Raw genomic sequence first — 25,686 nt, forward strand, 5'->3', positions numbered from 1 at the left:
CCAGGTTGTAGGAGGCACCAGGTTCCATCAAGAGTGATGGCAGAAAATGGGCTGGTACAGAAAAGTCCTAAAGTCTTTAAGGAAAAGTAGAAGTCGGATGATCGTTGAGGAGAAATTCGTAAAGTCAGATATGATAGTCTTCCGAAGAAGAGAAGTTGGACACTCATCATATTTTGAAGTTGCATAAAGAGGAAAGTGGTTGACTCCTCCTGAATCCATGAGGTAAAGGGATTAAAGAAAGCTCTCTTTCCCTTTCAAAGGGTTTAAGGTAATTAATGCTGTCACATATATGTTAGGGCAATTAGATGGAAAGCATTAAAGCATATAAGGGAGTTTGTTTACAGTGGACCTCAGGGAGTAAAAAAAGTCTGGTATAGTTAGTGGAAAGGGTGCTAGATTGTATCTAGGTAGAAACAGAGCTAAGCTGGCTATAATTTAGCAAGAAAAGTAGATGGAGGTTGTGGGGGGAGAGTTCCTATATTTAAGCAGCTGATTGTGGGTCATGGAGATGAAGAAAGCATTTAGTAATAGTCTAAAGGAGCGTGTCATGGTGGTGATGGAAAGTGGGGGGAGGAGAAGGAAGGAATGGGCAGATGTGAGTGTAGAATGAAAAACAGCTCCAAAATTGTATTTGGTTCATTAGAGTATTAGATAATAGCTAAGATTAATTTAAGCTGTGGTAACAACTCCCCAAATCACAGTGCATTACAACAACAAAGTTTATTTCTCCTTCACGTTAGTGTCCATTGTGGTTTGACTGGGGCTTTGCTCTACATCCTCTTCATTCTGGGACTTAGGCTGAAGGAGTAGCCCCTGTCTGGGACATAGCAGAGGGAAAAGAGAAATGGTGGAGCCATACAATGGCTTTTAAAGCTTCTCTAGGGAAGTGGCACATGTCACTTCTACTCACATTCCAATGACCATAGCAAGCCTGATATCAATGAGTGGGAAGTATACTCCCATAGGGAGAGGCCCTGTAGGGAGGGCAATAAATATTTTTGAACAGATATTATCTACTGCAGTGGGATAGAATGCTATGAGAAAGCCACAGTCCAGCTGTAGGGTGCTTGTTGGCAGTTAATACAGCAACTAAGACTTTGTTAATACAGCAACACAGACATAAGTGGTAGCTTCAGCTAAATCTCAGTCTGTGTTCAGGCTGCTGCTGTTAGTGATGCGTTATGTTCAGAGAAACGAATTACTTTGTGTGAAAGGAAATGCAGGGGAGTTTTTTCATAATTCATTAGTTAACCTATAATGTTTATTACATGTCTACTTTTACACTCAATACATTATCCTAGGCTAAGGGGGATTACTATCATTGTTTAAAAAACAAAATTAAAATTAATTTAATGGGAAAATCTCAACTCCAATTAGAGAGCATTTTCTTTTGTATTCTTCAAATAACACAATAATAGTAAATCTCTAATCCAATTCTTTGCATGTAAGTAAATGCTTTTGTTAGTTGAAAAGTGTCTGTGAGGTTTCACTGTATATATCGTAAGACCAGTACTTTGTCTGGCACAATGCTCTGTCTTTTGGGGAAGTATGTCTCTATTTTAAGGACATTAAGAATATAAGCTAAAGAGTTGAAGATATATATCAACTTTGGAAAATTTCTAGGTTATTCTCTAATGGGTTAAGATTTTAATGTATGTCAAATATATAGACCAATTTTGGCTTTGTTTTATTTCTTTGTGTCAGGTTTTAGATTTTTATTTTTATTTGACTACCTCAGATTTCTTCATCTGCTGCACAGGTAGAGAAAATCAAAGAGTACAATCTATATATGAAACCAGAATTGAAGGAGAGAGGTAGACTAAGCAGGAAAGGAGAGTGAGAAAAGAAATAAAGGATGAAATCAAGATGACAGAGAAAATGAGATTTGATTAAGGTAAAGACACAGTTGTTTCAGGAAACAGCATGGTTGGTGCAAGTATTTTTTTTTTTAGAATCCCAAGGAGTAGCTGTGTTTTTCTAGATATATATTTTTAGTCAAGTTTCTAAATTGACAGTGTGACTTTTTTTGGCCTAACTTAGGTATATACTCTTGATGTACCAGATGCATTCTATTACTGTTACAGTCCAGACCCTAGTAATGCAAATGGAAAAGATATCATCATGGAAGCGATGGCTGAGCAGATAGTTACAGTATGTGCTACCCTGGATGAAAATCCTGGAGTCAGATATAAAAGGTAAGACACTCAGTGGTGCCTTTATATGTTATGCTGGCTATTTGCTCTTTGGTATACAGGTAAGTAATGTCTCTGTGCTTTTGTGTGTTGGTTTGAAGAATTTATTTTCTTTATAAAATTATGCTGTACATATAGGAGATTTAAAGTTTAAGGCTTAAATTTCAGAGTAACTAGTAGCCTCTATTACTGAATTTCAGAGCTTAAATTTGGTATGGTTTACATGTATATTTTTCATGAGTTTAAGGAATGCTTAGAAGAATGTCTTTGTTGTCCTGTGGGGAATACCATCTTACATTTAATGTTTTATTGAATTTCCACCAAATTTAAATAGTCATAGTATCTGGATACTGGTTATAGTATCTAAATATCTATGGTATCTAATTCCAGTAGCCATTTTAAATAGATTTTTGGAGGTTTTTTTAAAAATTATTATTATTTATTTTATTTTTGGCTGCATTGGGTCTTCATTGCTGCACGTGGGCTTTCTCTAGTTGCGGCAAGCGGGGGCTGCTCCTCGTTGTGGTGCGCGGGCTTCTCATTGTGGTGGCTTCTCTTGTTGCGGAGCACTGGCTCTAGGAGTGCAGGCTTCAGTAGTTGTGGCACGTGGGCTCAGTAGTTGTGGCTCACAAGCTCTGGAGCGCAGGCTCAGTATTTGTGGCGCACAGGCTTAGTTGCTCTGCAGCATGTGGGATCTTCCTGGACCAGGGCTCAGACCTGTGTCCCCTGCATTGGCAGGCGGATTCTTACCCACTGCGCCACCAGGGAAGCCCGATTTTGGGAGTTTTTTAAAAGTTAAAGTTTGACTGTAGTACTATGTACCTTTGTTTATTTGCTTCTTATTAAAAGTAAAGTTTACTGTAAATTGCATAAATTATATTTATATGGCTTGATAAATCATTCCAAAGTGAACATACCCATCTAACTTCACCAAGGTCAAGAAATAGAATACTAACAGTATCTCAGAGGCCCCCCTCATGATCCCCTCTAGTCGTCACCCCCTGTCTCCTCCCCAGAGGTAACTACTGTCTTGACTTCTAACACATATTTTAGTTTTGCCTGATTTTGAACTTGGTATAAATGGGGTTGTGATGTTTTTTATTTCTGGCTTTGTTCAGTATTATGTTCTTAGACATTCATGTTGTTCTGTATAGCCAGACAGCTTGGATTTTAATCTCTGCTACTTACTGGCTGTGTGATCCTTCTGCTCTCAGTTTCTTTATCTATGAAATGGGAACAATCATAGTACTCACTTTATAAGGTTGTTTTTAGAATTAAATGAGTTAATATCTGTAAAGAACTCAGAATAGTGTATGACACTAATAAACTAGTAGACGTAAATATACTGTACTACTACTAAGTTATGTTACTTGTTTCTGTTTTAAAAGTTTCTTTAACTTAAACATTGACATTTGTCCGGGTAGTTGGATGAATTGTTTAATTTCAAGTTCATGTAGTACTTTATATTTGTTTCATTATTCTTGACCATTTAAAAAATCTTGTGTTAATTACTTAGAAAGAATATAGTAAATCTCCTTAATTCAGATGTGACCAAACAGGCTCTTCACTCATACCTCAGGTGTTGGAAACATTCTTTTTCTTATAGGTGATATGCTAATTACATTCTGAACTAAGTGGTTTATCTCCTGCTAGAGTTCAGTCTCTGTTCAAACTTCTGCTCTTGGTGTTTGGCTCTGTTCAGGGAAATGAGTATGTAATATAGTCGGCCATATGTATCCACAGGTTCGGCATCCTCAGATTCAACCAATCGTGGATTGAAAATATTAAAAAAACAAAATTCCAGGAAGTTCCAGAAAGCAAAACTTGAATTTGCTACATGCAGACAACTATTTACATAACATTTACATTGTATTTATGACTATTTACATAGCATTTACACTGTATTAGTGTTATAAGTAATCTAGAGGTGATTTAAAGTATATGGGGGATATGCATAGTTTATATGCAAATACTACGCCATTTTATAAAAGGGGCTTAAGCATCCATAGGTTTTGAAATCTGAGTGAGGTCCTGGAACCAATCCCCTGTGGATACTGAGGGATAACTGAGGCCAATTTATAATTTAATAGCTCACCTTTGGACCTGTTTGGAGTTATTGTAATAGTTAAATAATCAGGCTTTTAGAATCCTACCTGTTCTTTCACAAAGTATTCTTTTATGCCTCATGGACTTTTCAAGTGTAATTCTAACATGAAATTATTTCCTTTTGAAAATATTTTAAAGCAAAATATGTAATAAATTATTCTTTATAGTTGCTGCTTTATTTACTTTTGAGGTATAAAACCTAAAGGTCCTTTAACACTTTGAAGCCCTTTACAAGGAGAGCCTCCATTTTTGAGGTTGGTGTGCTAATTGAAGAGCCTTTTCTAACAATTTCTTGTAGACTCAGAAGTTATACTAATGTCACTGATCATGAAGTTACAGTTTAGAGTATGATTTTATCATTTTAGAAGATAGTGGTATATAAGATTTTATGCAAAAGACTGTATTGGAAAGTTGACTGAGTGTTAGAGAGCATGTAGGGAGATTTCATACTGCTAGTGGGAGGGATAATTGGTCAAGTAATTTGGAGAGTAATATGGTAATATCTGGAAAAGTTGAAAATGTACATACCATATAATCTAGCAGTTATACTTTTAGAAATAATATATCTAGAGAAACATGTACATGGAGATGTATGTACAAAGATATTTGTTTCAATGTTGTTTGCAACGGTATAAAATTGAGAATGACTTAAATGTCCATCTTTGGGGGAATGAATGCATAGAATCCAGTATAAATCATATGATGGAATACTATATAGAACTAAAATGACTAAATTTGATATGTGTGTCAACATAGATCTCACACATATATAGAACAGTAAAAACATACTGTTAAAACACATATAAAACAGTAAACATGTGTATAATAGTAATGACAGGAAGAATACATATCAAATTCATGATAGTAGTTGCCTTGGAGTGGGGGTAGCTAGGGGTGGGGGAGAAGACCGGGAATTGGGAGGGGAATAAAGGAACTGCGGTTTTATTTATAATATTTCCTTCATATGAAAAAAAATCTGAAGCACATATGATAAGGTTTACATTGATAAAATCCAGACAAATTGATATAGCATTATATTTGATGTATTATCTGAACTTCTCCATATTTATAAAATCTTTTAAATTAATAAATTTATGGTTTAATTTTAGAATTCAACTTGCTATTGTAAAGTGTGTCTTGAAAGAAAGATAATTGTTCGAACATTTTTTCCATTTCTAGTAAACCTCTGGATAATGCCAGTAAACTTGCTCAGCTTGTTGAAAAAAAACTTGAAAACTACTACAAGATTGATGAAAAGAGCCTAATAAAGGTAACATATAAAAGACAAATAGTGGTTATGCATAAAGTCTGTCTTATTTCTTTATAAACCAAGGAAACTGTTGTTCATTCATTTTCCAGTATTGATTTGAGAATCATTAGCACAGATCCCCAATTTTGATTTGGGAATCACTGATGTAAGTGGTAGTAGAAGTCTGAATAGACAGTGCAGCTTAGAGGGGAAGATAAGGGTTTTGAAGTAAGCACTTTGTCTATATCCTGGCTATGCCATTTAATTCATAGATATGTCAATTAGCAAATGATGTAACTTCTCTGTGCCTAAGTTTTCTTATCTATAAAATGGGGATAATAAGAGAATACCTATTTTATAAAATAGAGGATTAAATGAGTTAATACATAAAAAGTTTTTAGAATAGTGCTTGCAACTGAGTAAACAGTTAATAAACATTTTTCCTGTTATCACCAGCTTTGTGTTCTTGGACATATTATTTACTCTGAGTTGTATTTTCATCTATAAAATGGATCAGATGATATGTACCTTGCTTGGTTGGTATGAAGATTAGGCAGATTAGCTTATGTTTGGCATATAATAGGAGTTTAATGAATGACAGCTATTACTGTCTTATCAAGGTAATATAAAGTAATCTAAGACTAAGATTAGAACCTGGGGAATTCTAACATTTGAGCTTGGGTTGGAGAGTGAAGAGCTTGAGTAGACTGACAGAGGTGGTGCCACAGGGCTAGGAAGCCATATTACAGTAGCTGAAGAATGAGAAGAAGGAACTGTTGATAGTTTAGAAGAGGAGATGGGCAAGGAAACCACCAGTTACAATGCATGTAGTAAGAGGAATGAGAGAAGAATACATGAAATGTAGTGGGAACATAGGCTGAGGCTTAATCTTATTGTAACTGGAGTCTTGGAAGGCATCCTAGAGCAAGAGGCCCTTGAGCTTGAAGAATGAGTATAAAAGAAGAGGGAGTTTTTTTCTTGGATAACAGGATTCTTTGGGCAGAGGCATAGAGAAAAAGGCAAAATTCACAAACAACTTGGCTAGAATGGAGGGTGTAAGATTAGATGTAATGTTGGTTCAGAACTTTAAAAATTACTAGTTTTTGGTTTGTAGGACTAGTGAAATCTGTTGTCCTGGTTGTAGTTATGAAGATAATGGCTCGGTATACATAGCATAGTAGGTAGTCAATAAATGTTTGTTGAATGAGGAAAGAGATAAACGATCATTATATTAGTTAATATCCCTTTAGTCCTTCATGATTTCAATGAGAAAAAGGAAAATCCACAAAAACCAAACTTGTCGTTTCCATTCTTTCTGCCTCAGAAATTATACATCTTTCAAATGCTTGATACCTTTTCTTCATTCAAAGACCTGAGAGAGTGTCACCTCCTTTTTGAAGTCTTTCCTCACTCTTCAGGTCAAGCGATTCCTCCTCTCACATACTTTCATAACCCCAAGCCCTGATATAGCACTTATATTGCACAGCCTTTTTCCTATTCATATTTCTGAAGACTCATAACTTACATGTATTGAGGGCTTACTAAGTGCCAGGCACTGTGCTAAGTGTTCGTGGTATTATTACATTTAATCTTTATAGTAATCTTATAAGGCAGAGGTTCCGATTAAATATATATATTTTTTGTTTGTTTTTTAATGAGAATACTGAGATATTAACAAGTTAAGCAATTTGTCCAAAGTTGTACAGCAAGAAAGTGGTCAAGGCTGGGAATTCCCTGGCAGTTCAGTGGTTAGGTCTCCACGCTGTCACTGCTGAGGGCCTACGTTCGATCCCTGGTCAGGGAACTAAAATCCCATAAGCTGCGTGGCGTGGCCAAAAAATTAAAAAAAAAAAAAAATGAAAGAGAGAAAGTGGTCAAGGCTGGATTCAAACCCAGATCTACCTGATTCCAGAGGCTGTGCTCTTAATCACTATACCATACTATCTCAAGGTTTATTTAAATGAGTGAATGGTTAACTAAAAAAAATTTTAAAGATCTATTCTATGTAGTTTACCTTTGTCTGCTGGAAGTAAATAAATAAGAAATGTTTGTCTGAGTTATCTCTTACTGCTCCAAATAATAATCCAGAGAATTTATTACTTTTTAAAATGAAGTATGGAAGATACTGATATTAACAATGATTTTTCCCAGCACTATTATTCACTGTTTAATGATTAGTGCTGTTTGTGAGTTAATGATAGCAAAGCTTTCATTGTAATTTACCATCTTAGCTGGCATCAATGTAATCTTTTAAAATGCGTAATGGTTAAGAGTACAGGCCGTGGAGTGAAGCTGACCTGGGTTTGAATCTCCATTCTACCACATACTAGCTAGCTATGTGATTTGGGCAAGTTACTTAATTTTAAGCCTTAATGCCCCCATTGCCAAATGGAGTTAATAATCCCTGTCTCACAGGGTTGCTATAAGAATTAAATAATATGGATATTTCTTGCTTAGCACAGTGTGTAGCATAAAGAGCTCAAGTAATAACTACTATTCATAATTTATATCAGTTTTAGTGTTTATGGAGATGAATTCCTAAGGAAATAGATTTAGTGCAGGCCAAATGTTACTTTTTTTAAAGGAATTTTCACAATATTGTATTATTGAGTATAGCCTCTTACTCTAATTATGAAAGCTTTTGGTTTTGTAGTCTTATTTTTTTCCTCTGTTATACCACTCAGATTTTTCTGTTTTAATATAACTTCACATTCTTAGGAATGGGGCAGAACTTAGGAAAAGTCTGCTTTTGTTTTCTAAGATACTAAAAATGTTTCACACAAAGAAATTGAAGTTTCTTAAGATAATTTTATTTTGTTATTCCAGGGTAAAACTCATTCCCAGCTCATAATAATTGATCGTGGCTTTGATCCTGTGTCCACTGTCCTGCATGAACTGACCTTTCAGGCAATGGCATATGATCTACTGCCGATTGAGAATGATACATACAAGCAAGTATAACTTGAAGGGAATATATAGGACATATACAAACAGGATAGGATATTAGCATTTAATGATTAGTACAGGCACCAGAAATCTAAAGCCCCTGTAACCTTTTTCATTCAGAGACTTTATCCTTCTCTTACCCCTGTAATCATAATCTATTAAAAATATCTTGACCTTGTTAGTTAATGGGTAATTTAACTGCTTTGAAGCTCTTTCGGTGTATTTGCTTCCTTAACTGTGTCTACAACAAGAATAGATTTTAAACAGCTGGAATTTGTACTTTTCAGTAAATACCAGGCTCACTACTATATTTATTGAAGTGGAAACCATATTCAAATTGGTTAGGCTGTGATTATTCTGAATCACACATCCAAAAGTTATCTGTATGTGTGTCTTGTCAACATAGTATATTTAAAAAGATTAGAAGACTAGGAACCTCATTAGGATGGTTATTGAGAATAGATACAAGTTTACCAATTTGGTACCTATTATTGATTTAACTCTGATATAAGCATATTAACTTTAAAAGTAATATCAAGTAGCTAAATGAAAAATGAAATCACTTTTCTGTTAAGGAACCATTTTATTGTACCTTTGTGTATCATTTATGAGTGTGTGTATATATATACACACACACATACATATATATATACACATATATATATATATATAACATGTTATTTGATATCACAATTTCTAAATCCAAATTGGCATTTTTCAGCTAAGATTTACTGCTTTGAGCATAGTAATGAAAAAGAAAATTAGTTTTCTGAAATTTTATGTTTAAATTAATTTAGTAATTTTAATAGATTAAAAAGATCCAAAAACTTGTGCTAATTATAATACTTAATATTCTTTCTTAAACCAAATATTGTTAAACTAATTTTGTATTTTCTATTGTATTTTTATTTGCATTCTGGTCAAATCCTGGCTTCTGAGTTTTTCTTTATTTGTATTAATGTTAGATGATGTAGATCAACATTTTTCTAATATAAAAGTAGTTTTTCCAATATAAAAGTAGTTATTCTAATATAAAAGTAGTTTTAAGCAGTTTATTCAGAATTTTCAGAAAGCATGTTGTTTACCTCTCTTATCCTTTAGGTCTCTAAACCTACGTTGCTCAAGAGATTTAGAAATGACTTAAACTGATGGACACTTAAGAATTTGGTTCCAGACTACTGACATAAGTTTCAGACATTTCTAACCTAGTACTTTTTAAAAAAATTTATCTCCCTAGGTTTTCTGGCAAGCAAAGCAAGGTTAATTTTTTAAGAGTAATGGAGAGACTTATTTAAAAACAAAAACAAAGAAGTCAAGATTTTTTGAATGAATCAAAAAAGTCCAGGGATAAGACTAGGTGGAAGCACAAACTCCCTGTGGGTTGTGCTCCGTCCCAATTTTTAATGGAAATAATGCAGAGCAGAAACTTCTAAGTATCCAGACTGTGTTCTTCATCTTGGTGACCTCTTCAAATGTACTCTTAGGATTGTCATCATCTTTTAGTATTGTCAGGCCTGCTACCTTAATCTTTGTTTATAAATCAAAGGTTAAAGAAGTACAAAGTGGCATTTTAAATGACAAAAAGGCCTTTGTCCTTAGTGCAGTCTGGTAATTAAGCACAGTCATTCTGCCTTTGCGTATCTGTAATTAAGACCAAATAGGTAGATGGTTTTATAGATGGGGCCTGAAATTTGGGGGATTGTAGAAATGATTATATTTATACAGCAGAAATCTCCATTTATTGTCTGCTATCCAGTGCTAGGAAAGCTCAGTGCTGTCCATTCTGATCTTGGCTCAGGACATTGACAGTCCCAAGGATGATGGAATTTTCCAGCTCCACAAATGGAAGGAGGCTGGCTATTTGCATAAAAAGAGAAGCGAGGAATTACATTTGGGGAGGCAGTCAGGAAGCCCATTTTGAGTAATTTCATGAACCTCTTGAATTGCCTCTCAGTTCAGTAGAACTCATTAAAGCAATCAAGGTTTTTAATGGCTACACTAGTTTTTCTCTCATTTCCTTTCCCATTCTTTAAAGGAGATGTGGTTATAGGGTTAGGGAAGAATATAGAAACAGATGATATATGTTTGTGAATTTTGTACCAACTCTGAAACACCTGCAGTACTTAATAGGCTACATTAGGGGGTGACATTTCTTTTCTTAATGGATGTTTGATAGTTGAGTTGATGGTTATTAGTACGTTAAACTAGTATTTTGAGCAACTAGAATACAAATTGTTAGTGTATTCACTCTTGTTCTTAAAGTTGATTGTGGAACGTTGAATTTTTGTTTCTAAGATACCACTTTGCCAAGATAAAACTCTATAATACAGCTAAACCTAACGTTGAAAGTAAAAAGGTCTTGGTAGACATAGCACTTTGATTTTTATTGTATGGATAGCAATATGCCTTAGTTTTGAGTATGTATTCATTATCCCCCAAAATAGTGGATGTACTCTTCAGTTTCTTGAGCTGTATCTTAAAATTATTGTTTATAAAAATGTTTCTTTCACTTTTTGGGTGGGAAAATAATCCAAAAGTTCATACTACTCTCTACTTGTAGATATAAAACAGATGGGAAAGAAAAGGAGGCAATCCTTGAAGAAGATGATGACCTCTGGGTCAGAATTCGACATCGGCATATTGCAGTTGTATTAGAGTATGTGAACTCATTTTAATTTTTATTCCACATTTTTAAAATACTAAATACATGATAGTACATTTTGTAATCTTAAAATATTTTTGTGGGCTTCCCTGGTGGCTCAGTGGTTGAGAGTCCGCCTGCCGATGCAGGGGACACGGGTTCGTGCCCCGGTCCGGGAAGATCCCACATGCCGTGGAGTGGCTGGGCCCATGAGCCATGGCCGCTGAGCCTGCGCATCCGGAGCCTGTGCTCCACAACGGGAGAGGCCACAGCAGTGAGAGGCCCGCGTACTGCAAAAAAAAAAAAAAAAAAAAAATTTGTAAAGAATTACACCTTAGAAATTTAAAGAATTCTCTTACAATTTGACAGGGAAATTCCCAAGCTTATGAAAGAAATTTCATCAACAAAGAAAGCAACGGAAGGAAAGGTAAGAGTGTTATTTAACTTTCAAGATAATGATGAAGGTGAATTTTAAAGTCTGTAAATTTTTTTATCTATTTAACTTTCCATTTTGGGAAATTTCTAACATACACAAAAGTAGAGAAAATAAACTTTCATGTACCCATTACCTAGCCTCAACAGTTAGCAACATTTTCTCTGTCTTGCTCCATTAAAATTTATTTTTAAAAGGCCATTTAGCCAATTGCATTAATGCATTCTTGTTAAGTTTTTTATATTGAGGTATAGTTTACCTAAGTAAAGTGCACAAATCTTAAGTATACTGAATAACTTTTTACACACATATATATGTATTCATACACACAACATACCTGTCGAACTACCACCTAAATCAAGATATAGGACATTTCTATCATTTCAGAAAGTTGCACAATAATATCTGTGAATAAAGAAAATTTAGCCTGATCCTTTAGAATCTGTATACCTTTTAAACTAGTTTTCTTAGTAGTTAATATCTCCTAGCTGTATAATGTAGAATAGAACTGGTGACAGGATATCCTTGTCTCATTCCCAACCTAAGGGGAAACGTGTTTGATATTTCATCGAGTATTATGGTAGTTTTAGATTATTTTAGATACATCCTTTGTCAGATTAAGAAGTTCCCTTCTATTCCATATTTGCCAACAGGTTTTTTTGGTTTTGTTTTTTAAATCAGCAGTAGGTGTTGGATTTCATCAAATGCTTTACCAGCACCTATTGAAATTTTTTTCCCTCTTTTATTCTGTTAATGTGATAAGTTACATTCATTGATTCTCTAACATTAAACCAACCATGCATTCTTGGAATCAGCTCCACTTAGTCATGATACTTTATCCTTTGCCTATATCACTGGATTCTATTTGCTAATATTTTGCTTAGAATGTTTACTTCTAGGTTTATGAACAATAGTATTTCCCTGTAATAATTCTTGTGTGTGTGTTTGTGTGTGTGTGTGTGTGTGTGTGAGAGAGATAATCTTGTCAGGTTTTGGCAGCAAAATTATATTGGTCTTTAAATGAGTTGTAATGTTTTCCCTCTCATTCTCTGGAAGTGTTTGTGTAAGATTGTTATTACTTGTCTCATCATTGCTTGGAAGACTTCACAACTGAAGCAGTCTGGGCATGGAGTTTTCCATTTTTATGGGGAAGTCTTTACTTACAAATCCTTTAATAGTTACAGAACTATTCAGATTTTTAATTTTTTTATATCAGTTTTGGGATGTTCATTTTTAAGGGATTTGTCTATTACATCTTCATTTTCAAATATCCTCTTATTATCTTTTTAGTGTCTGTAGAACCTGCAGCTGTGTTCTATTTATTTAATCCTAATATTGTTAATTTGTGTTTTAGCCTACATACTATTAATATCCCCTATATATATAATTAGTATTTCAAAGAACCAACTTTTGGCTTTGCTGATTTCTCTACTGTATGTTAGTTTTATGTTGAATTGATTTCTACTCATTTTTATTTCCTACCTTCAGCTTTCTTTGACTTGTTTTTCTTTTTCTAAGTTCTTGAGTTGGATGTTTACAGCACTGATTTTCAACCTTTTTTCTCTTACTATATATATTTATTTATTTCCTTCTTAACATTGTTGTAGCTGCATTCCCCAAGTTTTGGAATAACCTATTTTTATTTCGATTCAGCTCAAAATATTTTCTAACTCTCATTGTGATTTCTTCTTTGACTTATGTGTTATATAGGAATATGTTTTTTAATTTCAAAGAGTTTGGGAATTTTCTACTTGTCTTTCTGTTACTGAATTGTAATTTAACTATATAGTGGTCAGAGAATATATATATAGTGGTTCAGTCTTTTGAAATTTGTTCAGACTTGACTTGTGACCTATCATACGACCTATTGTGGTTAAGTACCCAATGTGTACTTGAAAAGAATACAAATTCTATGTGTGTCAATTAAATCAAGTTGAATCAAGTTCATCATGTTATTCAAATATTCTATTTCTTTACTCATTTTTTATCTGCTTTTTATATCAGTTACTGAGAATGGTATCGCTTATGGCTGTGAATTAGTCTGTTTTTTTTAGAATCTTGTCAACTTTCAAAGCTATATCAACTGATGAAGCCATGTTAATTATAGTCTTTATAAATTTAAGATAGTTATCTTTCTGTTGAATTTATCTTTTATCAATACAAAATGTCATTTTGTTTTTCATTTGCAATATTTCTTGACTTAAACTCTACTTTGTCTGATTTTAATATAGCCATACCTGCTTTATTTTGGCTAGTGTTTACACGGTATATCTTTTCTCATCCTTTATTTTCACCAATTTGTGCCTTTATGTTTAAAGTGTGCTTCTTAAAAAGAGTTTGTATTGATAGTTGAGGTTTGTTTGTTTATTCAATCTGATGATCCTTATCTTTTAATTAGAATGTTTAAGTCCATCTGTATTTCATGTAATTATTGATGTAGTTGAATTTGTTACCGTCTTATTTGCTTTCTATTTATTTTATCCTTTTCCTTTTCTGCCTTCTTTATATATCGGCCTTTTTTTTTTTTCTTTAAACTATTCCATTTTGTCTCCAAAATAAACTTTTGTTTTACCTTTTGGTATCCTTCTTGTAGTCATCATGTTGGGTACAACAAAATGTATCCTTATATTATCACAAAAGTATACTTAAAGTATACTTTTGCCATGTCCTAAAGAATTCAAGAACCTTATAATAGTTTAACTCCATTTACCTCCCTTCCTCTTTTGTGCTATTGTTGTCATATATTTTACTTTAACATGTGTTATAAGGTCAGGATGTTATTTTTGTTTTAAATTCTCAATAGACTTTTATATTGTCCACATAAATTTGAAATCTGTTGTTATTTATTCCTTATTGCTCTTTAGTGTTTCCATCTGGGCTGGATGATTTCTCTCAACTTTTGTTTTTATCTAAGGATATCTGTGTTTTACAGGTTTTACAGAGACACTTGCTGTATTTAGAATTCAAGGTTGGCAGTTCTTCTTTTCCTTTCAGCAATTTAAAGATTTCAATATGTCACCTTTTGGCTACCATCATTTCTGTTAAAGAAGTCAGCTGTCGTGTTACTGTTAATTTCCTGAAGATAAAGTGTCTTTTTAAAGATTTTTTTTTTTTTTTTTTTTTTTTTTTTTTTTTTTTGTGGTATGCGGGCCTCTCACTGTTGTGGCCTCTCCCGTTGCGGAGCACAGGCTCCGGATGCGCAGGCTCAGCAGCCATGGCTCACGGGCCCAGCCGCTCCGCGGCATATGGGATCCTCCCAGACCGGGGCACGAACCCGTATCCCCTGCATCGGCAGGCGGACTCTCAACCACTGCGCCACCAGGGAGGCCCCTTTTTAAAGATTTTTGTCTTTATCTTTTAGTTTTAACAATGTGACCATAATATGCCTTACTATGATGTGTTATTGTTAGTATTTATCCTCCTTGGGTTTATTGAGCTTCTTGAATCACTGGGTTGGTAACTTTCTTCATATTTGTAAAATTCTTGGCCCTTATTTCCTCACATCTTGATTTTGTCCTAGTCTGTCTTTCCTCTACTTCTAGGATTCCATTCACTTGTGTTTTAGATTTTTGGACCATATTCTACATCTCTTCTATTCTGTTCCTTATTTTCCCACTTTTTTCCTCCTCTGTGCTTTAATTAAATATTTTCTATTAACCTGACTTTGAGTCCCCCACTTTTGTCTGTTGTGTCCAGTCTGCAGTTAAACCCATTCAACATATTGTTTCTTAAACTGCATTAGAAAGTAAAGTTCCCCCTTTATTTATAGTATAAAATTCTATGAGTTTTGACAAATGTATACTCTTACATAACCACAACCAAGATATAGAACAATTCCATCAACACCTCCCCCCCGCCCAATTCCCTTGTGCCACTTTGCAGGCAACCTCTCCACTCAATTCTGATCCCCTCAGAACCACTGATCTATTTTCTGTTCCTATAGTTTTGCCTTTTCCAGAATGACAGCTAAATAGAATAATACAATATGGCTTTTTCATTTAATATAATGCACTTGACATTCATCCACGTGACATGTAACAGGAGCTTCAACACTTTTCATTGCTAAGTAGTATTCCATTGTATGGGTATACTACGTTTTATCTGTTCACAAGTTGCAGAACATTTAGGTTTTTTCCAAGTTGTTGACAATTACAAATAAAACCACTGTGAACATTCAGGTTTTGTGTGAACAGATGTTTTCATTCAGTTGGATAAATAAGAGTAGGATTGCTGGGTCATATGGTAAGTGTATATTTAATTTTCTATGAAACTTGCAAACTGTTTTCCTAATTTGCTGTACCATTTTACAGTCTCACCAACAATGTATGAGTCATTCGTTGTGTTTTTAATTTCAAAGTTGCATTTAATTCTAGGACATCCATTGAATTTTTTAAAATAAAGTCTATAACTCCATCTTTTCATCCATTTAGTTCACCTTTTCGCCTGTTTTCTTTCACATAAGTATGATATTTTAAAGTCCTTGTCTGCTAACTCCAGCGTCTGGATTATCTTGGGTCTGCTTTTATTGACCATTTCATCACTTGAGTATTGATCACTTTTTCCTGTTTTACATGTCCAGTAATATATTACTGTATGTTAGACATTGTGGATGCTATGTTGCAAAGGCTCTTGATGATGTTCTCTCTACTAAGAGTATTGAGTTCTGTTCTGGCAGGCAATTAATTTGTTAGTGAATAACCTTGATTCTGTTGAGACTTCATGTCAGGCTTTTGTTATGTTGAGTGTATTTCACTTTTGCATTTAGTCTGAAGCTATAGTCCTTCCAGGACTAAATGTCTGGGATGTTCACTTAGAACTGTCTACTTTGTCTGGATCAGAGAATGCCAATATTGTCTTGCATTAAGACCCCTCTGAAATCTCTGCAGTTGTTCTCTGCTAGGCCTTTAAGAGTTATGCCCTATACATGTGCAGCTTAGTATTTGGCCAGGGATGCTAAGGCAACCCTTCTACACGTCTTTGAGTTCTGTTGTGACTGGCTCTTTTCTCTATTAACCCTGGACCCCAGACCCTACCTCAGTAGCCCCAAACTCTGATCTCTTCTTCCTCTGCCCAAAGAGACTTGCTTTCTACTTAAACTCTACTTCCTTTCACTGTGTTTTGGAAAATGTTTCAGGGAAGAGCCAGGATGAATGCGGGAATCACCTTCTATGCTTTCCTTTGCTCAAGTAACCTAGCTTTGAGCTATTTTTGAAAAATCCCTTGCCTGAAAGCTGTTGTCTTTTTTATTTTGTCCAATTTTGTTTTTGTTTATGGAGGGAGAATAATTTTTATATCAGTTACTTTATCATGGCTGCAACTGGAAACCTCTTGAATTTGTTTTCTTTTTTAAATTGCCAAATATTTAGTAAATTAATAAATATTTAAAACTACTGGATTTTAAAGTTGTTATATAAAAATAACTGAATCATAAGTTTGTTTTTTAAAATGTTTTATTTTTCCTAGACATCACTTAGTGCTCTTGCCCAATTGATGAAAAAGATGCCCCATTTCCGTAAACAGATTACTAAGGTAAGCAGTATTGTATATAAGATATGTTATCATTTTTAGTTTATTAGTCCATCCAGTTCTTTAGTCAGGTTTAGCAGTGGGTGTCGTGGAATACTTCGTGTTAGTTGTCCTCTAAAACCTTACTTTAGGTCTGAGAAATACCCCAAATATCTAAGCTCCCCAATAGAGTTCTTTATATATATATACTCTTGATTTATTCAGATCCAGCTTAAATTTTTTTATATCTTTATCTTGAATAGCCAAACAGAAGAAGCTTAATATTTATCAACTTAATAAGAAAATTCAACATTGGATTGACAAGTGGTTATTGTTATACTTGGTTCGTTGAATTAATAGTTATTTTTAAATTTTTATTTATTTATTTATTTTTGGTTGCGTTGGGTCTTCATTGCTGCACGCTGGCTTTCTCTAGTTGCGGTGAGCAGGGGCTACTCTTCATTGTGGTGTGCGAACTTCTCACTGTGATGGCTTCTCTTGTTGCGGAGCATGGGCTCTAGGCATGCTGGCTTCAGTAGTTGTGGCGCACAGGCTTAGTTGCTCCGCGGCATATGAGATCTTCCTGGACCAGGGCTCAAACCCGTGTCCCCCTGCATTGGCAGGCAGATTCTTAACCACTACGCCACCAGGGATGTCTGAATTAATAGATATATATCAGTAGATTTAAGAGCAATCAAAGCTGTGTGGGCAGGTAAAGTTTTGTTTTTTTGCTGTTCCAGTCCTTCTTACAAGTAATTATCAGAATAATATTTACATATTTTTTATCATATTGCTCCCTAATCAAGAATCAATAACATAAATTCAAACTTTTTCTGCTTGACTTTAAGGACTTCACTGTTTTTTTCTCACCTTATTTTTCACTACTCCTAAGCCCAACACAAATTCAACCCTTTCATTCTGTTTTTTGTGGTCCGTTGATTATCCCCTGTAGATCATGGTAATTTTCACTTTTTTCCTTTCTCAAGATGTTTCCCTTGATTTACATGGTACCTCCTTCCCACCTAAGCCCATGCTTTCCTTCAGGCCCATCTCAAAAGTTTAATATTATCAGTTACACAGAAAGAAATGAAAATGCTTTAAATGATTGATTTCTTCTGTTTTTCAGCAAGTTGTTCATCTTAACTTAGCAGAAGATTGCATGAATAAGTTCAAGCCTAATATAGAAAAGCTCTGCAAAACTGAACAGGTATGTGCAGAGTCAGAAATACCTATGTTCAGGATAGATTTCCAGAATTAACTTTGTAAGGTAAAACCTAACTTTTTGTTCAATACAGTGCACTAAATCACAGAACCTCTTTTAGAAGGAGACTCACCCACTTGGTTTAATATGTCATTCCTTACCAACGCTAACAAGTAGCTATACAGTATCACAGTAAGCAGTCCCTCCTAATCTGTGATTATGCATTTTTGGTTGAATGGGATGATTTAAGTGTTTGGAGCATTAATTCAGGGTAGCACTGTTGGCAGGCCTTTTTCAGTGGGTGCAGCATTTAAGGCAGCATCCTGCAGAGTACTGTGTAGGCACATTTAATTAAAGCCTCCTCTATAATGCCAAAACTATTTAGATCAGTGCTGTCTAATAGAAATAGAATGCAAGTCATGTATAATTTTAAATATTCTAGTAGTCACATCAAAAAGGTAAAAAGAAATGAGTGTGGTTAACTTTAATATATTTGATTTAACCCAGTACATCCAAAATATTATTTTGACATGTAATCAATATAAAACAATTATTGAAATATTTTACATTCTTTTTTTCACAAACAAGTCCTCAGAATCTGGTTTTTTAACTTAGAGCACATCTTAATTCAGACTAGACACATTTCAAGTGCTCAGTAGCCACATGCAGCTCATGTCTACCATATTAGCAAAGGTTTAGATTAATGATTTTCTTCTCTGAATTATTTTTGACTTTTTACGTTTTGTACAGTATTAGTTTACAAGTGATACTCACATTTTCCTGTGAAAAGGCATCAGTGTTCCATTAAAATTTGGCAAGTTTTAGTAATAGGTTTTTTTTAACTGAAAAATTAATTTGGATCATAGATCACTGACTGTATTTCATTTTCATTAAGGACCTGGCACTTGGAACTGATGCAGAAGGACAGAAAGTCAAAGATGCTATGCGAGTACTCCTTCCAGTTCTACTCAACAAAAATCATGATAATTATGATAAAATAAGAGCAATCCTACTTTATATATTCAGTATTAATGGTAATGCAGACTGTTTATTTTCTTGAATATATTAAAATACCCAGCTCTAAAATCATTTTACAATAAGTGGTTTACTATTTGATCATAAGAAAATCTTAGAAAATTAAAAAGTAGTGGCTAAAGTTGGTTAAGATAAATAAAAGGAAAAATGTGAAATTGGGAGCATACTGAAGGGTATATAATTTAAATGTTTGCTATTTTTAAAAAAGCTTTATTCTTGGGTACCTAAAACCTGGAAATGACTATGGTAGCAATTATTTGACTGTGCACTCATATTTTACTTACCTAAGGAACTACGGAAGAAAACTTGGACAGGTTGATCCAGAATGTAAGGATAGAAAATGAGAGTGACATGATTCGTAACTGGAGTTACCTTGGTGTTCCCATAGTCCCTCCCGTAAGAAATTTTACATTCTGTATATACTTATACATATGCATGTGTGGTCATTTGCATTAAATATGTTTTCTTATGTGGGAATCCATGTGGACAGTCTTCTTATTTTACTCTGTTGATTTGGTAAGTAAAATATTAAAAATTTCATTTTTTTCCCCATATATGAGTAATTTGGACAAGTACATTTTTCTAGTGAATTTATATCTTACAGTTTTTGTTGTAATTTGCTATTTATGCTTTTCTTTTTATGATTCATTTATAGCAGAATTTGAAGAACTCTGTATAGAATCTCACTCTTTCCCATCGAGTTTTATATAAGCACTTTGGAGTAAACATATTTTCTGATACTATCATAAATTTTATCATTAATGCACAAAATACTGTGAAGTTATGTGACCACACCTATTCAGATTTTTTGAGTAGGTTTTTCCACTCTTAGTTTTAAGTCAACTGCAACATAGTGTTTGTTGTAAATTAAACATCTTGTTAGAAAACTTAAGAGAATATCACTAAATAAAATTACTGATTTTTAATTTTTTCCTCTAATTATATTAGTCTCAACAAGGCAAACCATTAAGAAAGGATCGGTCTGCAGAAGAAACGTTTCAGCTCTCTCGATGGACACCTTTTATCAAAGATATTTTGGAGGTAAAATTAATTAAATTTTATTTATACCCTGAGTGCCCTTCTGTACAATATTTTTTACTCTTTGTATATTTATCTGTCAGTCTAAGCATATCTATGGATCAAGAATTATCTGCAGTACTGGGAGAGTTCACAAAAGAAGGCTGTATCTGGTGTTAAAGGAGGAGAGGAAACTCTTGAACATTCTCTCCTTAAAGACTGCAAATTCATACCACTGACTGACTCAAAATAAATTTTTAAAAAAAGCACACACATGCTTTATGAAAAAAACTCTGTTTGAAATAACTATATGTAGCAGAAATATAAATAATTTAGTTGAATGAAAGTTCAACAAAATAACATTTGTTTATGACCACTATTATAAAGTGTTAGACTCCAGTATTCTTGGAAATGTATTTGTGATTAAAATGTAAACCTCCAATGGAATATTACTCATCCATAAAAAGAAACAAAATTGAGTTATTCGTAGTGAGGTGGATGGACCTAGAGACTGTCATACAGAGTGAAGTAAGCCAGAAAGAGAAAAATACCGTATGCTAACACATATATATGGAATCTTAAAAAAAAATGGTTCTGAAGAACCTGGGGCAGGACAGGAATAAAGACGCAGATATAGAGAATGGACTTGAGGACATGGGGAGGGGGAAGGGTAAACTGGGACGAAGTGAGAGAGTGGCATGGACTTACATATACTACCAGATATAAAATAGGTAGCTAGTGGGAAGCAGCTTCATAGCACAGAGAGATCAGCTCGGTGCTTTGTGACCACCTGGAGGGGTGGGATAGGGAGGGTGGGAGGGAAACGCAAGAGAGAGGAGATATGGGGATATATGTATATGTATAGCTGATTCACTTTATTATAAAGCAGAAACTAACACACCATTGTAAAGCAATTATACTCCAGTAAAGATGTTAAAAAAAAAATGTAAACCTCACTATAGTTTGCTTTTATAGTCAACAGATGGCTGATGCCTTTAGTACTGTTTACTTTTAGAAAATAATATTCAATTATAGGAAATTAGAAAATGCACTAATAAAAATCACATTATGAGCTCAAGAAAGCCATGACATTGATTCTTCAGTCATAATCAAATAGTTCTATTTATTCCAATTTGCCTTTAACTTATTAAACTTTAATTTCTACTTTCCTATGGAAACTAATTGTGTACAATTTATTCCTATGATTTTTCTGTTTTACTTGACTAATTCTATGTCATTCACACATGCTTAATATAGATGAAAAGTTTAAAGAGTTTAGACTTTTTTTTCTGCAGCATAAGTTGGTTTTTTTTTTTCTGATCCATAACAAGGATATAGAACTAAGTAGTTTTTCTTTGCTAGTATTTTAAAAATAAGAATTGACCTTCTCAAACCCTTTAACAAGGATTTGCATATTAAATTCAGAAAATCCACTTTTACCTCAGTGGCAGTCTACAGCCTTCAGGGTTTCTCCTGAAACTTGGTTTCTTCACATCTTGCAGTCTTATTGAAATACTCTAGGACTACTGAGTACCTTGTGCCCATTCCTTGTGTCCATTCCTACTTATTGATACCATTTGTACAACCATGCTCTAATGTGGTCTCTAAACTTTCTTGATCATGCACACTTAATCATAATAGATGTGATCAGGAGCTAGAGTATATGATTATTTATTTATAAATTATATAAATTCTGTATTGATAAAATACTATGTGTACAGTGTATACAATTACACATAAATATATAATAAAACATTAACCCTAAAAAGAAGGAAAATTTTTAAAATGAAATGAAAAGGAAAGCCTCGCTCATCCCATTGGCTTATCTTGAATACACCTAGGCCACATTCTGTTTTAGAGCCACCGCTATGCACATTCTATTTTAGAGCTACCGCTATGAAGGGCAAGGCCTGGACTCCAGTAGCCTAAGAGGTGTGTCAGGATTAAGATGGTATTAGAAACCCCTAGCACTGGGCTTCCCTGGTGGCGCAGTGGTTAAGAATCCGCCTTCCAGTGCATGGGACACAGGTTCGAGCCCTGGTTTGGGAAGATCCCACATGCTGTGGAGCAACTAAGCCCGTATGCCACAGCTACTGAGCCTGTGCTCTAGAGCCTGTGTGCCACAACTACTGAAGCCCATGTGCCTAGAGCCCGTGCTCCGCAACAAGAGAAGCCATCACAATGAGAAGCCCGTGCACTGCAACGAAGAGTAGCCCCCACTCACCGCAACTAGAGAAAGCCCGTGTGCAGCAACAAAAGACCCAACACAGCCTAAATAAATAAATAATAAAATAAATAAATTTATTTTTTAAAAAAAGGAACCCCTAGCACTCTAAAGATAAAGATCCTTATAAGGTACCTGGAATTCTCACACCAAAGTGGGAACCCTCCAGATGAAGAAATACAGGCATGCAATAAATATTAGTTTAATAAGTAAATGATTTCATTAATTTTTGTTGCAATTTAAGATTTGTTTCAAAAAAAGGGCTAACCTTATTTTATTAAATATATATCCTTATGTTCCTTAATTGTAAACATAAGTTTTGAGTTTTATGTAAAACAAACAAAATCCTGGAATTTACAATATTTTCTTGATGGTTTTAATTCTTTTCTTTCCTAGGATGCCATCGATAATAGATTAGATTCAAAAGAGTGGCCATATTGTTCCCAGTGTCCAGCAGTATGGAATGGCTCAGGAGCTGTAAGGTAAAACCTATAAATGAAAGCCAGTGAAATTTTCACTATGAAATTACAGACTAATAACTGAAAAGGTACACAGGTATTCCTATATTGGTAACTCTTCTTGAAGCATATAGTCACTTAGAAGGCAGTTTTTCTTTAACTGTAACCTGTTTTAGATGAGTCCAGATAAGCAATATGAAAATGTGCTGTATTATAAAAAAAACTTTCATGAAACTAGAGGAGAATTTCTCCACTCATCTTTTTTTTTCTTCACATTAGCAGAGGACATAATCCTTTTTGATGATTTTTTTGGTGATAAAATATTTGAGACATTCAGAAAGCTGTAGACAATATTATAATGCATACCCTATACTCAGTGCCCAGCTTAACAAATGAATCATTATAAATACAGTTCAAGCTTCCTATATATCACTCTCTGATTTTTATTATTCTCTCTTCACTATCCTGAATTTGGTGTTTACCATTCACCTGTGGTTCTTTATACATTTTCTACATATATCTGTATTCTAAATTATGTATAGAGTTGTGTTTTGCAGGATTTTTCTCTCGGTCTTTGGCTTTTAGCAGTTTAACTATGATGTGTCTAGGCGGAGTTCTTTTTGTGTTTATTCTACCTGGGGTAGTTGAGTTTTCTTGGATCTACAAGTTAATATTTTTCATCAAATTTTGGGAAGTTTTCAGTTGCTGTTTCTTCAAATTTTTTTTCTGCCTGTTTCTCTCTCCCTCTTCTTTTGAAACTCCATTACTCATGTGTTGGAAAGTTTGACTTTGTCTCATGGGTCACTGAGGCTCTGTTTACCTTTCTTCCACCTTTTTTCTTTCTGTTCTTCAGATATGCTAATATCTATTGATCCATCTTCAGTTCTTTCTTTCTTTCTTTCTTTCTTTCTTTATTTATTTATTTATTTTTTTTGCGATACTCAGGCCTGTCACTGCTGTGGCCTCTCCTGTTGCGGAGCACAGGCTCCGGACGCGCAGGCTCAGCGGCCATGGCTCACGGGCACAGCCGCTCCGCAGCATGTGGGATCCTCCCGGACTGGGGCGTGAACCCGTGTCCCCTCCATCGGCAGGCGGACTCTCAACCACTGTGCCACCAGGGAAGCCCCATCTTCAATTCTTTGATTCTTTCTTCTGACATCTCAAATCTGCTATTGAGCCCATCTAGTGAATTTTTCATTTGAGTTATTGTGCTTTTCACATTTTGAATTTCCATTTGCTTCTTTTTTAGTTTCCATTTCTCTTTTGAAATTCCCCATTGATTAACGTAGTATTGGCATGGTTTTCTTTAATTATTTGATCGTATTTATAATAGATTCTTCGGAGTCTGCTAATCCAACATCTGGATTCACTCAGGGTCAGTTTCTATTGATAGCTTTTTTCCAACGTGTGGGTCACAGGTTACTGTTTTCTTACATATCTACTAATTTTTGCTTGAAAGTTGGATCTTTTAGATACTGTACTGTAGCAACTCTAAATTGTTTTTTGTTTTAGTAATTTGTATGGACTTAAGCTGTGGGATCACTGCTCCCTGCAGTTTAGCCACTGATGTCATTGCAGGGGTTTTTAATTTTAAATTTAATTTTTTTGCTTCGTTCCTAGTGGTTGCCCTATGTCTGAATAGTTTAGAGGTCAGCCTGTTATCTGGGCAGAGGTTGTGTTTAGACACCTCACGCCTTCCATCATCTGCTGATCTATCCGAATGTGGGTTAAGAACTGCATTACAAGTCAGAGTCAGTTCTTGAGTCTTCCCCCCCCACCCTGCCACCACCCTTCTTTTTTTTTCCTATTCTTTCCCTGGGCTTTCTCTGGCTTGTCCTGACACAAGCATAATTTGGCAGTCAGCTAAGGATGTGGGGAGAGTTTGTCTTTGTCTTCTTTGGCTTTCGTACGTTCAGGATTTCCCCATTAAATTTCTGGCTGATGTGCCACCTATCCCATACTGGGACCAAGATGTTGTGCTACCAGAGCTGCAGGTCTTCCTGTTCTAAACCAGGTCTGCCGTTTTTAACTAGCAAAGCTGCAGGATTTTGTACTCCCTTTGCTCCCTACCTTGAATCGAGTCTTCCACCTCAGGCGGTAAAGTTGGTGGTTCTCTCAGCCAGCCTCAGGTCAGTAAAGCTATAGTTTTTGCTGACTGAGTTGGAAGAACAGTGCAGGTTGCGTGCAGCCTCAGGCTAGAAGGTCACGTAGTCACTACCACCATTCTTACCAATATGCTAACGTATTTTTTAAGAGTAAATGCTTCTCAATTTGCTGTTTGCCCATGGCTGATTTCCAAGTGACCTGAACTGGTTTGTCCCCCAACAATTTCATCCAGGTTTATACTTGTTTTCTTGGAGGGCAATCTTCTGACCATCTTATTCCACCATGACCACAAGTTGTCTTTGACTGTGTTTTTAATCTTAATGTACATGGTGTCATCTTGTATGTGTCCTCCTGCAACTTCCCTTTTAAATTTCCCTCAACATTATGTTTGTGAAATTTATCCCAAATTGATAACATGCATAAATTTTCACTGCTGGTTGGTGTATTCTTATGTGAGTATCACAGTTTATTCATGTATTTTCCACACAATGGAAATTTAGGCTGTGTCAAAACTGGCACCATTACAAATAATACGCAGTGAGCATTCTTGTACATTTACGTGTGTTTGAGTAT

At 34.7% G+C, this 25,686-nt stretch overlaps 1 protein-coding gene across 1 annotated transcript in view; it reads left to right on the forward strand.

Annotated features, from left to right (window-relative positions):
• The window catches only part of STXBP3 (syntaxin binding protein 3), a gene marked incomplete at both ends in the record, with an annotated part of 53,572 nt that overhangs the window by 20,716 nt on the left and 7,170 nt on the right, over positions 1–25,686 (forward strand). The window contains 11 exons of the mRNA XM_079698343.1: positions 2,041–2,195; positions 5,478–5,568; positions 8,374–8,498; positions 11,054–11,149; positions 11,504–11,561; positions 17,031–17,096; positions 18,199–18,279; positions 19,169–19,307; positions 19,598–19,704; positions 20,257–20,349; positions 22,946–23,031. Of these exons, the coding sequence (XP_079554469.1) occupies positions 2,041–2,195; positions 5,478–5,568; positions 8,374–8,498; positions 11,054–11,149; positions 11,504–11,561; positions 17,031–17,096; positions 18,199–18,279; positions 19,169–19,307; positions 19,598–19,704; positions 20,257–20,349; positions 22,946–23,031 (1,097 nt within the window). The remainder of the gene's footprint in view (positions 1–2,040; positions 2,196–5,477; positions 5,569–8,373; positions 8,499–11,053; positions 11,150–11,503; positions 11,562–17,030; positions 17,097–18,198; positions 18,280–19,168; positions 19,308–19,597; positions 19,705–20,256; positions 20,350–22,945; positions 23,032–25,686) is intronic.

Source organism: Hyperoodon ampullatus (genome assembly GCF_949752795.1).
Source record: "Hyperoodon ampullatus genome assembly, chromosome: 2".
Taxonomy (NCBI): domain Eukaryota; kingdom Metazoa; phylum Chordata; class Mammalia; order Artiodactyla; family Ziphiidae; genus Hyperoodon; species Hyperoodon ampullatus.